Source organism: Brienomyrus brachyistius, chromosome 16 (genome assembly GCF_023856365.1).
Source record: "Brienomyrus brachyistius isolate T26 chromosome 16, BBRACH_0.4, whole genome shotgun sequence".
In the NCBI taxonomy this organism is placed as follows: Eukaryota; Metazoa; Chordata; class Actinopteri; order Osteoglossiformes; family Mormyridae; genus Brienomyrus; species Brienomyrus brachyistius.
Window position 1 is genome coordinate 5,747,478 of NC_064548.1, and position 15,688 is coordinate 5,763,165.

At 43.8% G+C, this 15,688-nt stretch overlaps 1 protein-coding gene across 10 annotated transcripts in view; it reads left to right on the forward strand.

Annotated features, from left to right (window-relative positions):
• Nucleotides 1–15,688, forward strand: part of LOC125710026 (low-density lipoprotein receptor-related protein 1B-like) — a 339,401-nt gene that overhangs the window by 310,433 nt on the left and 13,280 nt on the right. For 7 of the 10 annotated variants that reach the window (XM_048979177.1, XM_048979181.1, XM_048979183.1 and 4 more), the window contains 11 exons: nucleotides 707–829; nucleotides 1,890–2,033; nucleotides 2,681–2,815; nucleotides 3,622–3,741; nucleotides 4,534–4,775; nucleotides 6,059–6,282; nucleotides 7,857–7,963; nucleotides 9,238–9,354; nucleotides 10,019–10,192; nucleotides 12,957–13,082; nucleotides 13,604–13,768. In XM_048979177.1, coding sequence (XP_048835134.1) covers nucleotides 707–829; nucleotides 1,890–2,033; nucleotides 2,681–2,815; nucleotides 3,622–3,741; nucleotides 4,534–4,775; nucleotides 6,059–6,282; nucleotides 7,857–7,963; nucleotides 9,238–9,354; nucleotides 10,019–10,192; nucleotides 12,957–13,082; nucleotides 13,604–13,768 — 1,677 coding nt within the window. Of the gene's footprint in view, nucleotides 1–706; nucleotides 830–1,889; nucleotides 2,034–2,680; nucleotides 2,816–3,621; nucleotides 3,742–4,533; nucleotides 4,776–6,058; nucleotides 6,283–7,856; nucleotides 7,964–9,237; nucleotides 9,355–10,018; nucleotides 10,193–12,956; nucleotides 13,083–13,603; nucleotides 13,769–15,688 lie in introns of those variants that run through there. The other 3 variants (XM_048979178.1, XM_048979180.1, XR_007382901.1) reach the window with 2 other exon arrangements.

Sequence of the window (15,688 nt, forward strand, 5' to 3'; positions counted from 1 at the left end):
TATGCAAACAAAACAGAGTGAAATTTGTATAAAGGGGCAGAGATCTAATGAACAAATATCATGTTAAAGTATGAGAATCCAAATGTTCAACACAACGGACATTTAAGACAGGGACTCTTCCCATATATTTTACGGCATATAAAATATTATTGTAAGCATCTTTGATAAATAAAAAATGTGTTGTGTCCACTTTGCTATTATCCTAAATGTTTCTTTGGATTTAAATTGTTAGCTTTAAAAGCTAATCAATTGTTTTGTAAACTGAAGTCTGGTTGACTCCTCTAAGCTGAAGTGAGCTTTTCTCTGAGCAGCATCTTCAATCAGTGCCTGTGAGATCAAATGTAGTTAAAAAAAAAAAAACTTTAGTAGTCATGTTCTGTAACAGACTGAATCTGAAAATGCAGAAACGTTTGATAAGTGAAATAATTTTTGTCTTTAATCTCAAGTTTATGTTCAAGACACTGTCAAAATCCTTTGAGGTGCCGTTCACTCACCTGGATGGTTTCTGAGAGGCCTCCAGAAGCAGGGGGGCTCTCTCTCTCTCGGCTTCCTTGACAGGCCTCTCTGCCTCATCACCTGGAGCTCTCAGTGACAGACATATCCCTTTAATCAACCACAGACACATCCCTTTAACTGCACGTGGGTTTGTGAACCTGGCAGCGATTAGCTTAGATTCCCAGTGTCACCGCATGGCCTCTCCCCCCAGCAAAGCTACCATGTCCGCCGACGCGACCGCACCGCTGCCGGAACGACAGAGTGTGCCTCCACCCCGAGCAGGTCTGCAACGGCGTTGATGACTGCGGGGACAACTCGGATGAAGACGACTGCGGTGAGCAGACCCAGCTGGGGGAGAGCGCAGTCAGCACCAGCTTGTCTGGGCAAGCCTCTCCCACTGTTGAGTTTTTACTGATTCAAGGTTTTTTTGCGGAGCAGGGGGTGTGTAGACAGGGTGGGTTTTTTGATTCGGTGACCCTCAAAAAGTCAGGCTTTTCGTTGTTTGTGGTGAGGGAACTGGACAGCGTAGGCAAACATTCTGCTAGAGACATTGCATCTTTGACTTTCTTTTTGTGGTGCCATTAGGAAGCAGTCGCTTCATGATTTTATATAACAATAATGTAATGTCAGAAGATCGTTCGTAGCTGGATAGCTGGTTAGCAGATCATGCTGCTTCAGTATCGTCTAAATAAGCGACGAGATTCATTTTATCTTTAGAGTCAGGATTGTTTGTGGCCAGTAGGGGGCCCCACGCAAATGTGTGGTTCGAGTGGTGCTAAACAACACCATTATATGTAGTTATAGCATAAATACATTCTTTAAAATAAATATATTTGAGCACCTTTATACAATGTCTGAGCCCATTACAAGCAGCTCAGAAGTGAAAGGAAAAACAGTTACCTTTAATCACACCAAGGCTACTTAAAATGCATCCTTCGCAGGACATCAAAGATACTGCTTACTTGCACATACCCCTCCCGACGTCCATTAGCAGACTGGAAATCTTTCTCGCTTTTCCTCTCTGTTTACCACGGTTAGAAAGCCGTGCACGTGTATCCATGCCGCTGGCGGTGATTATGAGGGCCATCAGAGAGGATGTGACATGCCTTTGTCAGAGGCCATCGGCAAGTCACACCTTAACTGTGTCCGCCAGGTCCAGCAGACATTCACACCTATACCGTGTGATACATGCCCATAAAAGCACTCTAGATATTGTCATTCCATAACAAAAGCAGGACGATAATAACAAAATTGCTCTAAAATGGTTTGAACCCACATTTCTGGGAAGGGGTTAAATCTGTTGTTTCTGTAGATTCAAAAATAGGGCCAGGGATCTATGAGAGGAACTTTGCTTTTCATCTTTGCCAACACACTGCTTTTTCCAATCTGGCCAGTAGGTGTCACAGCAGGGCGACCTCGACCATGCGGGAAGGCGGAGTTCACCTGCAGTAACGGACGCTGTGTTGCTGTTGAGCTGCAGTGCGACCTGTTTGATGACTGCGGAGACGGAGGCTCCGACGAACGTAACTGCAAGGCCTGTGAGTCGGGCCTGGTGCCCAATCAGAACATCCCACTCAGGAGGGCGCGGTCAAGGCAGCCCACTCAGGAGGGCCCGGTCAAGACAGCCCATTCGAGCGCTGTTCCTGTCCTCCTGTGTTGGTGCCAAGAGACGTTCTCTTCAGAACCATTTCTAGCCACCATGATCCCAGCTCCGTTTTCTGACATCCCTTGCTAGATTTCACCGGCTAGTATGTGCTTTATCATCGAAAATGTAATAGCCTTTTAAAGCATTCCAAATTGTGATTGTGTCCTTTGAAATTCCAAGCCCTTCTCCAAGCTAAGCACTAACCTGCAATCCACCCTGTACCGTTTAGGTGAAGTGTTTCATTCACAGTGCTGGGGTAGTTTGTTCCAGATGGTATCTTTGAACCCCACTTGGGTGTGTGTTCCATTGAGTTAGATTTTTAAGCATTTCAAGATATTGCATCATCCCGAAAACACCTGATGCATTATGTTTCAAAATGTTTCTGTTTTGTAGAGTCAATCACAGACATTCCTATGTGTGTGGTAGCTAAAGACTCCTCTTTCAGCTCACTGATGTCATTTTGTTCAGAACTGTTGACCGTTGTAATGAGCAGGGTTGGAAGAGGAGGTATATTGATGTTTTGCTCTCACCACTCGGCAGCTCCTGAGGAAGGCCTCTGCACAGGGAAAGTCAGTCTGTGCGGTAGTGATGCACTCTGCAATCAAACAGAAACTGATGCAGTGTGTCAGTGCAGACCAGGCTTCCAGAGGAATCCGCGGAATCGGCAGTGTGAAGGTACAGCCACGCGCCAGGTCGCAGCGATCTCACTTACTGCAGACAGACCAGACAAGCGAAACCACTGAGGATTATGGGGAAAAACCGAGGGAGAGTGACCCTTCAAGCCCGATGGAAGAGTCAAGACCAAGTAGCTAAGTGTCAAATAGGAAGGAATTTAAAATCCTGACAGTTAAACGCATCTTTGGATGCATATTTTAACAATATATACTGATATCACTTAAAGATGTAAATTACCGCAGTGGAGGAAATATCATGTGGAAAGAGTAGTTAGTGACCTGTTATGGGTGGGTAGTAACCTATTATGAACAGATAGTAGCATATTACAGGCAGGTAGTAATCTCTTATACACAGACAGTAACTTACTGCGGACACTATGGGCAGGTCATAACCCAGGCTCAAAACCTACGGGCAGATTATTCTGAGAGATGAACACATAGACATTAAGGTTGGACTGTGGTTTTATGTATAAATATGTGGTCAGCTTTGTCGTTCTAAGCATTATAGTAACAGTTGTATGTTGTTGTTGTGAATTAGTGAGATAACTATAATCAAAATTGTTCTAGGAAGCACACAAGCACACAACTTTTGACATTTTCCTTGGGGGGGGGGGGGGGGGGCGTCAGGATTCCTACAGTAAGTCAGGATTTCCCTCTCAGCTTGGTGTCCCTAAAAGCTCACGGGCGGACATGCATGATTCTGTTAAGCTAGTCAGAGGTGCAAAGGGGATGTGTTCTTACAAAAAAATCCCAGTGCCCTTTACCAGAGGCTGACAATAATGTCAACTTCTCTCCTCCGCTTTTCAGAAGTCAATGAGTGTCTTCACTTCGGAACATGCTCTCATTACTGCACAAACACGAAAGGATCTTTCAAGTGCACTTGTGACAGGAATTTTAAAGAAATTAATGGAGTCTGTATGGTGAAAGGTAAAGACAAAATTTGTATTCCTTGCTTTTGTTGTGCTTTGAATGGTAACCAATGCATTTTGCCAACAACTGAAAACAAAACAGGACATATTGTACATTCATTTTGTTACAGTTACAGTTTAAATGGCTCACTGCCAAGCCAATTTAATTAAGTGCAACTTTATCTATTATGCTTTAGTGAGACCCAATTTCTCAAAAGCATTCACAGTGTAAGCATATTACATGCTTGCATTACTATTGAAAATATTACAGTATTTTTATGCAAGTTAGCTACATTCAGCATTCACAGAAAATACCAAATGGTTTTATATGCATTTGTTAAGCACCGATAAGCATATTATTGAGAGGATCGACATATAACAACATATATCACTACCATAATAGCTCTTCAAACACAAAACACATTACAATAAGAAAACACACATTAGTGATCCTAATGCTGTGTATCCACTTGTTATTAATTGTTGTGCTGCCATATTAAGAAGTTATTCTTAATAATTACAGATATCTTAATAAATTTATATGATCAGTTAAACTTGTTGTAAGAATGTTTTAAAGTAAAAGTTATTAAAGTTTATTAAAATGTCATATTTTGTAGCATTTCTATATGAATTATTAATATTTAAAATCAATTATATAAGTAATGTTTCTGGATAAACCTAGTTGTGCTAAATGATATATGTGGTGATCAATTGTTTTGTGTGTGTAATCTTGCAAAACTGTTGTCTTAAACCTGAAATGGAATTTAGACACCTTTCATTTTTTTTGCATATTTAATGACTCAACGGGCAGGACCAGAAGATCAAGTGCTCTACATAGCTAATGACACTGAAATCCGAGGTTTTGTGTATCCGTTTAACCAGAGCCATGGACACAAACAGCTAGCACGCACAGAGGACAATGCCAGAATCATTGGAATGGCGGCTCTCTTTCATGGAAACAAGTTTATCTGGGCTACCCAGTTTAATCCTGGTGGAATTTTTTACAGAGACATCCTAAACAGAAGTCAGTCTAAATCAAATAGTGGAATTATAGTAAGTATCTTGGAAGAAATGTTGGAGCATGTAGCCTAGAACTGTTGTGAACTGCTGTGTTTGGAATACGATCTGTCTGATTAAGCAAGTGTGAAGTAACCGCATTTTTCCCTCCATTGCAAATCAAATTAAGTTCTAAATTATTGATAGATAAATCTTAGTATACATGTGTGGCTGCAGCCTTTCACCACAGTGTTGTTCATTCTCGTTCACATCCATATAATACTGATGAATACTTCACATCTATTCTATTGGATTCATTATTCTTCTTCCATTTACCCAGTTTAATAGCACAAATGAAAACTTGTCTTCTGCCTCATAAAATTTAATGGCTATTTTTCTGTCATCATTACTGGGTTCTGTTACCAAGCAAGTAACTTTACTTTATTTGTTTTTTTTTCTTTCATTTTAACAATATTTTAACATGTATATGAGATAAACGCTGAATATCTGTAGAAACAGGACCAGTATGTCTTTTTTTTTTGTTTTAAAGTAGTATTACCGTTATGTTACCAGTTGTATTGTGTCAGAATGTAGTTATGTTTGCTTACGTGCAGCATGTTTCCTTTTGCTCAGATAATCATTTCATTAATTACTAAGTCACTTTTCATGTCTTCTATCGCGGTCTTTCTCACTGTAATACTCAGGCTAAATTCCTGACTCCCAGGTGGTCAGAGTCAGAGTTGTTTCACTCGCAATTAGCATGCATGACACTTCTGCAGTCTCAGAGCTCGTTTGCAATGCTGCGACTGCGGTGCGTTTTTTCACTCTCATGTTCACTTTTCATGTCAGGTTTTTCTATGTTATGTCTAGAAGGGAGTGTCAGAGAATTTGTTTGAGTGTTGCAGTACTGATGCCTGAGTTCTCCTGCAAGAATAACGGCACATTGTCAGCAGGAGAGAGAAGCATCTTGATATACCTGCTTGTTGGTTTATATGTGTATAGGGTCTTTCTTTTATTTGTTTATTGCTTCATTGCTCATGCCTGTGTCTGGGTCTGTAGATATTTTGGTAGATTGTACACCATTTGGTAACACTCAATGTGTCCCCAAAGCCAATCCTGTACCATCCCATCTCATTCATTGTATGAATGTGAGCAGTGGAACCTTTAACAGAGTCATCATTTGAACATGAAAGGGGACTTCAGCACAGTTGGGTTCATGTTAAGCTAGACTGTGTATGAACGTGCACATGTTGCGGGGCATGCTGGATTAGGGAATTGGAGAAGCAACGGGCATGCTGGGGAACTGGCTTAACTACTTCTGGTCTGATTGTTCCATACAGTGTCCAGATTTCCGGAGGCCGAGGGATATCTCGGCTGACTGGGTAACAGGGAATGTCTACTGGACAGATCACTCCAGGATGCACTGGTTCAGTTATTACACAGCCCATTGGACAAGGCTGAGGTACTCCATCAATGTAGGCCAGCTTGGGGCATCAAAGTGTACCCGTCTAATAACGGACATCGCAGGAGAACCTTATTCAATTGCTGTCAACCCAACTCGAGGGTAAGGACCACTTTTCAGTTACTTTACTTATTGTTTGTTTGTTTTTGTTTTTTTTTTTTTGTTTTTTTGCAGTTGAAGCTAAATTCACAGGAACGTAGTACTCAAAGCACATCCTGGCCTAGGAAGTTGATTTATCCATTTCTCTGGTTGCTTATACCTTTATACCTTTTTCTTCACCATCAAGTACAGCTGTTTCTGGGGAGTGGGGGGTGCAGTTAATCCTGCTCTCTGCCGGTAAGCTGAGAAGCCCTCCTCTGGTCAGGTTCTCTCCGAGGTTTGAATGTTTTCCCAAGCTCTGGAATGCTTTCCATCTATGCCTATAACTGTTGGTGTGGTGAACCTTCCAGGGTAGTCAGGGTCTAAGGCAGAAGGAAGAAGGAGATGTCATCCATGCCGCAAAGCATACATTCCCCTTCCTGTCAACAGCAGCCATTAACCCTCTGGCGTCTAGGGGTGGGGAATACATTTTCACTGACTGGGGCATGGTCACACATTTCATTCAATATCCATCCATCCTTCCATTTTCCAAACCGCTTATCCTACTGGGTCGTGGGGGGTCCGGAGCCTATCCCAGAAGCAATGAGCACGAGGCAGGGAACAACCCAGGATGGGGGGCCAGCCCATCGCAGGGCACACTCACACACCATTCACACACACATGCACTCCTACTTTGTAAATATGTCAGATTTATGTGAAGTAGAGACATTGCAAAATGCCGTTTGGAACACTTGCAGAAACATTATAAAAGTACATAGTAAGCAATGGTGGCAGTTTGTTTTGATCCCAGATTTCTGGTCACCAAAGTCTTGGCTACATGAAGATGAGTAAATGGTGTAGTTGCAACATTCAGTTTGGTAAATAAATAAGAAAAAGCTAACTCATGTCACTATTTCTGGGCTCCTTTCATTGAATATGTAGGAGCGCTCATGTGTATGCATGAGCCATTCACACCTGGCCACACCCCCCCCCCCCCCTTTTATGGCGCTGATGGGGATGTATCTGGATCTCGTTTCACCGTTGCGTTGTTCATCGACTTGCCATGCGAATGCGATTTGAATATGCGGAAATGCCGCTATTTAGAATGTGAATAGTGATCTTCGGGTGACAACGGTACTACACGCCCCCAATGCAGGTAAAACAAAGAAAGGTGACATGGTTTACTTTTTTTGCCGATTTAGCCTAATTTTAAAACCTTAAATATTTACGTCAATTGCCGACGATGCCATTGACTCCAGAGGGTTAAACTTGATTCCGTAGCCATAAGCCTGAGCATGGCAGTAACACCATCTACACCCTCGCCCAACATGTTTTCTTCCTTATTCCTAAGTGGCCTCAGCACGTTATTTATTGGTCTGCCTCATCATCATCGCACAGCCTAACCTGAAAGGGAATCTTCAACACTGAGATTTGTCAGGAAAGACTAAACAATAGGCAATGATGGTCTACCCATTGGACAACATGGATACCTGCCTTGTGTGTCATATTCAAAGGGGGCGCCAGCTTAGCAATAGCATCTCATGGGCTTCATCCGGCACTGCCAGCAGGGAAACCACTCTGCCTCATGTCCTCCACAGGATGATGTACTGGACAGTGATCGGCGACCATTCTCACATTGAGGAGGCAGCCATGGACGGCTCAATGCGCCGGGTCCTTTTGGAGAAGAACCTTCGCAGGCCAACAGGTATGTATGACTTCTCATTTTTCTGGCTAAGTGGATGCATTTTCACAGGCTAACATTTAATGATCAGCTGGGTAGTTCTCTAATAATTTGGTAGAACTCGTTCTGTGGGCCTCCACCAGAAAGCAGGAGGCACTTGTGAATTTAAAAAGTCTTTCAGGATTCCCATGCTGACCATAAAGGTACCCATGCTGACCATAACGGTACCCATGCTGACCATAAGTTTACCCATGCTGACCATAACGGTACCCATGCTGACCATAAAGGTACCCATGCTGACCATAACGGTACCCATGCTGACCATAAAGGTACCCATGCTGACCATAAAGGTACCCATGCTGACCATAACGGTACCCATGCTGACCATAAAGGTACCCATGCTGACCATAAAGGTACCCATGCTGACCATAAGTTTACCCATGCTGACCATAAGTTTACCCATGCTGACCATAAAGGTACCCATGCTGACCATAAAGGTACCCATGCTGACCATAACGGTACCCATGCTGACCATAACGGTACCCATGCTGACCATAAAGGTACCCATGCTGACCATAACGGTACCCATGCTGACCATAAAGGTACCCATGCTGACCATAACGGTACCCATGCTGACCATAAGTTTACCCATGCTGACCATAAAGGTACCCATGCTGACCATAAGTTTACCCATGCTGACCATAAAGGTACCCATGCTGACCATAAAGGTACCCATGCTGACCATAAAGGTACCCATGCTGACCATAACGGTAACCGACTAGTGTGGGGGGGGCAGAAGGATGTGAGGTTTTTATGAAGCAAGATAGAAAGGTGGGGAAAAAAACCCCAAAGTAATTTAACACCACTGACACAGCCTGTCATTAAGTCTACAGAATGTCCTCTGGGAGACAGAAGAATATGTTCACCCCACTAGCAGCACTATTTAAGATCGGCATTGTGTCCTTTAAATTGAATTAAGTGCTGCCATGTCATAGATGTGACAGAATTTTCTATCGACAGAGACGGCAGGATGTATCAAGGAAAGTTCATCGTGAAGAAGTCATTGTTGATATTTTACATATTTTATGGTTGTTATATTTTCACAAAATATCTGTAAGAAATAGTGTTGCGAATCCTCATGTGATCTGCATTGGACATGATTTAATTTCATTTTGTCCTCAGTCGATGCTGATTTCATGGCTGCAAGTTGTTTGATTGCTGTATTTTAAGCAGCTCCATCATAAACCCTGAGTGCCGAAGGGTAGCTGAGAAGGGTTTGTTTGTCACTGTGTCTGTAGGCCTGGCCGTTGATTATTTTAACCAGCGGTTGTACTGGGCTGATGCGGAGCTCTCAGCGATTGGGAGCATCTGCTTTGACGGGTCCGATTCCCGGGTGGCCATCGGCAGCAAGAACGGTAAGACGCCAGCTTAACTTCCATGCTCCTGTGTCTCCTTGGGCCATGTTAGTTCACAGGCTTCAGCAGGGAGTGCAAACTGAGAACCAGCAGTTGCAGACATCTGGCCAAATGGCCAGGCAGGAATGGCCGTGTTGGATTTCAAGAGGAGGCTCTCTCCACAAAAATATTAATGTTTCCAAAATATAATGGCACTGTGTCTGTAGAACATTCTCACATCATAATCCAGTATTTCGTGGTATGTGCTGACTATTGAAATGAAAAGGCTAAACCCTGATCCACTGAAAAGTGTCCTGATTGATGCTGATAGATGTGAGCATGAAATTGCTGATCACAACTTTAATGAAATTTAATGAACTTTAATGAAATGAACTTTAATGAAATTTAAATTATGGAATTATTGTCCTGCAGTTGAATTGCTGAGGGGAACCACAACCACAATTAGTTAAACTACTTAAACTAACACCTATAGAGCACAAGAAAATAGATACAGTAATATTCTTTGAATTTTATTCATACTTAGCTGAATTACTACGTTATACATTTAATCAAGATAAGAATTTACACTTTATACTGTAGCTATTCTGCATATATTTAAACTTTTTAAAACTTATACAGCTTTATTACATTTGGAAATTTACTTTTTTCCTCTCTGTTTTTGCAGGAATCTATCACCCTTATAAAATTGATATATTTGAAGATTACATCTATGGAACTAGCCTGAAAAACAAAGTTTTCAGGGTTCACAAATTTGGCAAAGGACTTGCTGAAGACCTTGATCTAAGAGTAGAAAAAGCCTCCAGCGTCATCATATTCCATCGATTCAAGCAGCAAGATGGTAAATGGCCGTTCATTTATCCGTTCTTGGTACTTTCTCTTCCTGTGTGAAATATGTGCAGCGGACAATCTAAGAATATGGAAAGCAAGGAGAAATAGTTCATCCCAGAGGAAAGAGAAAACCGTACCGTCCTATTTCTGCTAGCTAAAAACGACATCACGGCAACACGGATATGCTTTGATTTGCGATGAGTATTTTATCGTAAGATTTTTATATATATACTGTAGTCTTACCGGAGACTCAGGTGGATGTAAAAAATAGATTACCTCAGGGTGCAAATCCTCATTTCATGTCTGTTCCAGGGATCTCATGAGATTTTGGAGTGATTTGTATGGAGCTCAACTGTTTCTCCGTCTGTCCACCATTGATCATAAAACTGTAGCCTAAAAGGCGAATCAGTAACTTTTTATATGACTTACTAATATCTCATTGTCAGTCTCTCTTTTTTTGTTTGCACTACTGTAGAAATTTTAGAGACAAAGAGGAAAAAAACAGATGCTCAGAGAAATAAAAATCAGAACTTAGTAAACTCTATATAAAACCATATATTAGATTAGATTAAATGAGATTAGATATCTTTATTGTGTTTTAGTGCATGTTTTTTTATTTGCATGCAAAACAAAATTCAAAATAAAATGTCTGTTCTTCCCAGACTATACAGAGCCATTACAAGCAATACATAAAATCCACAAATATCAGAATGACAAGTGTGGCATAAAATATATAGCTGAATAAATATATTCAAGGGATCGTCGGCAGTGTGTCCAGTGTTAAGGAGTCCAGTGTTAAAGTGTCCAGTGTAGGAGAGGAGGTTAAAGGTATGTGGGGGGAATGTGTCTGCTTGAGAGGTGGCACTGGGATTCTACCAGCCTGTGAGAAGAAGCTCTTTAGCAGCCTGGTCGTCCTGGTTTGGATGCACCTTTACACTGTATATGCAGTTCAAATAAAGATAGAGTGTATAATATATTGAATCAGAACAAATGAACTGAGTTCTTGTTTTTAATAGTGTGCAGGGATTTGGGTGGTGAAGAAAGTAAATAGTACAGAACCAGAAATGACTACTTGGATTCTATAACAGAAAAGGATGGGAAACGATAACCTGCTAATGGACTGTGATTCTTCTGTTTTTATCCCATTTTATCTTCCTTACATCTGTCCTGCCCTGGGTCGGGGGGGGGGCGTCGAGGGCTTTTTGGCTGGCCGGGGCTGCTGTCATGCCCAGGAATGAACTGCCCCCAAGACAGCTGGCTGATGTTCTTTAGGTCACCGCCTGCCACATTACAGCGAATCGCCGGTCAGGGATAAAGACCCTGATACCTTTAAAGTACAAACACAGCCATCGTGCCGAAATGCATGGATGACATTAACGTGGCCTAGAGGACCTGAAAATCAGGGCCACCTTCTGACGCAGGGAGCAGCTCTAGCCGCTCGGCTCCCGCTAGCTGAGGGCGCCCTCCTCGGCCTTCAGCCGTTTCCGAAGCCCATCCTTGATACGACACTCCGATTTCTGGGGCTCTGATCCTGTAGCTCACTGGTTAATAACTTGGGGTGCAGCAGCTGTCCCCGTGGTGCTAATGGTCAGTGACTGCCCTGCTGGACCTTCATATCTGGGATTGTTCTTGCTAATGGCCAGTCGCTGAAGTCGCAGCTGCTTTATTGGCCTGAGATGCAGTAAGCTAACAAAGCGAGGAAGCGAAATGAAGTTCGCAGACTCTGCCAATCACAGATGCTGTGTGCTCTTTGGTTCATCGGTACTCATGTTTTTCACTCCTCCTCTCTGCTCCCCCTTTTTTTCTGCTGCCATTTTACAAGAGCATGTGTTGTTGCAATTACATCTCACCCAGCCTGAGGAAGACGGGGAGGATGGGCGCGAATCCACACCTGCGCCTAGGTCGCGCCGACTCTTACAGTCTATAATCAAATCCGAGGTCCGAGTCGCCGCACGGCACTGACGCTAATGGCTAAACTGCAGTGCTGAGCAACCTTCTCTGATAATTATGCTCGAATTCCAAGCACCTAATAAGCACATAGAAAAAAGTACTAAAGGCACTTAGCAAAGCAATTTGGAAATAACCTGCCAGTGAGGCAGTGGGCAGCCGTCGGGGCTGGATTCATTATCTCTGCAAAGCCTTATGTAAGCCAAGACTTGTATTATCATATTATCATAAAACTGTTGCCATTGGATTCAACTTTTTGCATTTCTGGTCTTCTTCTGTTTTTCACTCGTAATAATTTAGCACTTGCCTGTGACCTGCTACCTCCTCCTAGTGTCACTGGGAATCGGCTCCTTGGTGCCTCTCCGTTCTCTCTCACACACACTAATTAATTAATACTCTGTGTCACAGTAGATCGCTACCCTTCCTCTATGCTTTAAACATGCTCACGCATGATTAGAACTCGCGCCAGTTTCTCAGGGGTTTGCAGGCTGTTCAGGAGGAAGTGATGTCGCTGATGATATTTGGCCCCGTAGCCCAGTAACGGATTCCCTACTGAGTGTGCCTCGAGATGAATTTATTTCAAATATATTCCCTCCCATATTTTATCATCTGAGTTTTGTTAAAGCTACTGGGGAAAACCACTCTTCCGGTCGTTCAGAGAACATTATATTGTCTCTGCATGTATTGATGGCCATTTAAGTTGTTTTGCAGGGACTGACACCTCCAGTGCACTCCACTGTGATCTAAAGCTGTGTGATTAGTGTGAGATAAGAGAGCCCGGTGTGGCCTTCTCTCTCTCCCGCCCCCCTCCCCCCCGGTGTCTCCAGTGATGAACCCGTGCACGGCGATGAGCTGTGACTTCCTGTGCCTGCTCAACCCGACCGGCGCCAGCTGCTCCTGCCCAGAGGGGAAAGCGCTGATTAACGGATCCTGCACTGACAGGGCTGCTTCAGGTGGGCTGCCCCCTCCATCCCCAACTGGCTCCGTCACACTGTGCCCCCCCTCCCCGGCCTCTGACAGGCTTATTTTCCAGCTCCCATCCTGCACTCACACATCTTGCATTTCCGCATCCGGTGATCCCGCCTGCGTCTAGATTGATTTATCTCTTAGGGATTTATACACAAGTGCCCTAAAATAAACATGGCAGGGATGGCATCAGCATTGAAGCCCATCTCAGTTTATTCGTAGATTTGGTCGGTGCTCCATTGAGCAGCCTATCATTGACTAGACACAAATCATGTATTTGAAATATTCATTCTGACGTTTTCATTCCAGATTCGGTCATGGTGTTTATTCAGTTCTAGGCAGGAGTGAGAATGAAACCAGGTGACTGCTGCAGCCAATGAGTAGCTTGTTCTGCACCTGATGGTTTCTGCTACTACCCCCCTCCCCGTACCACTGCCCAACCTAACGCTGGCATTCTTCAGTGACCTCATATTAGCTTTTGATCGCGTGACGTGTCTCGATCTTGCAGGAGATCTCTGCCGGCCGGCGTGCGAGAACGGAGGGCGCTGTGTCCCCAATGAGAGGGGGGGGTCCCGCTGTTACTGCTGGCCCAACTTCTCCGGGGGACGCTGTGAAGTGAGCCACTGCAAGGACTACTGCCTGAATGGGGGAACGTGCTCCAGCTCTCCGCTGGGTGAGGATCCCCGCGACGCCGCCATCTCTGCAGGCCGCCCCGTCAGGGATGGCTGACCAGGAGCACGCCGGTGTATCCAGGATAGATATGCTCATTTAGCCAGGGGAGCCAAAGCCTCCACCTTTCTGGCCATTCATCATTTGAAAAATTGACATTAGCATATTATTATTTAAAATAATATCATTATGTTCATTATCACCTCTAAAATCTTTAAATATGACTTCCATCCTGTGATAAGTGAATAATGTGATGTCTTGAAATATTGCATTATTATTATTATTATTATTATTATTATTCATTGTCTATGCAATCCTGCTTTTTTGGGGGGAGGCAAAAAGGCATTTATCCATAATAGCCCTGGATTGTGAAGAAAGTCACCTGGCTGCAGCCCAGCAAATTTAGTTCCTTTTTCATAATAAGCTTTTATATTATATCTCTTTTATGTTTAAGGGGGGGTCGGTCATTTTTCCTCCTCAGATTCATCCGGTCACTTCTGAAATGGCATATTTTAGCTAACAGAAAGGGGCCGAGTTCCTGCAGACTTATAAAGTGAACCCATATTACCATGCTCAACTAACTAGCCAGTACAGCTTATGGGCAAAAATTCTGTGACACACATTACAACCACATAACCCCCCCCCCCCCCCGAAGGAGGGAGTATATGCCATGCTGCATCAGTCGGCCAGATCCCCCTGAACAGCAACCCTTTTTACCCATATTATTTCACAATAATTAAATTTTCAATGAAAGGCACATAAAATGTCATTGCATTTTTTTCCAGAATGTACAGTTTAATAACACCGGCCATTATCCCAGGATATTGATTTACGCTGAAAGTATTGTAAGTAATCCCAAATAGCTTTAGGAACATTAACCACCTAACAGTTATATTACCGCTTAATATCGCCTTTAATACAAAGGTAATTATTTCATTTTATCGTGATTCCTTCCAAGCGTAAATGTGTCAGACATACTCCTACCTTGCCGAGATGGGGTGATCAACTGGTTTTACTCCCAGACTGAGCCATGAAGCAGTAATGAAGCGAGCCGTGCATGGAGGATGAGGTGACCTGGCTGCTGGACCTCATCCAGCCGAGGAACATGCCAATCCCAGCGGCTGATGGGCCTCTGAAAGCTACCGCTGATGCAGACCTCTAAGGTGTAGCTGGGAGCAGCGCGGCTCGCAGGAAGCCTACCAGCGGCCGCCTTCCTAATGCTAATGCGCAGCTCGGCTAATGTAAACTCATAAATTCGTCTCTACACAAAAACTAACCCCCGTTTGTCTGGAAATGGTGGAGCCAGGGATGTTTGTGATGAGTTTATTAGTAGAGGAAATATGGTGTTCTGCCTCAAGCCCAGGAAAACTGTGAAAATGCAGGCATTGCAGGGAAGCACATGGACTGAGCGATCACATCAGATGACATAAAAGCCCACGTTCATAAAAAAAAATGGCTGGGTGGGTAGGCTAAGGTAGGCTTGGAAAACCTCCGGTAGCCTTGGGGAGTCTCAGGAAACCTCAGGTAGCCTTGGGGAGTCTTAGGAAACCTCAGGTAGCCTTGGGGAGTCTCAGGAAACCTCAGGTAGCCTTGGGGAGTCTCAGGAAACCTCAGGTAGCCTAAGGTAGGCTTGGAAAACCTCTGGTAGCCTTAGGGAGCCTCAGGAAACCTCAGGTAGCCTTGGGGAGCCTTGGGAATCCTCAGGTACCCTTGGGGAGCTTTGGGTAACCTTGGGAAGCCTCGGGTACCATCAGGTAGTTTTGGGTAGATTTGGGTGACTTTGAGGAGCATTGGGTGACTTTGGGGAGCATTGGGTGACTTTGGGGAGCATTGGGTGACTTTGGGTAGTCTTGGGTGACTTTGGGTAGTCTTGGGTGACTTTGGGGAGCATTGGGTGACTTTGGGTAGTCTTGGGTGACTTTGG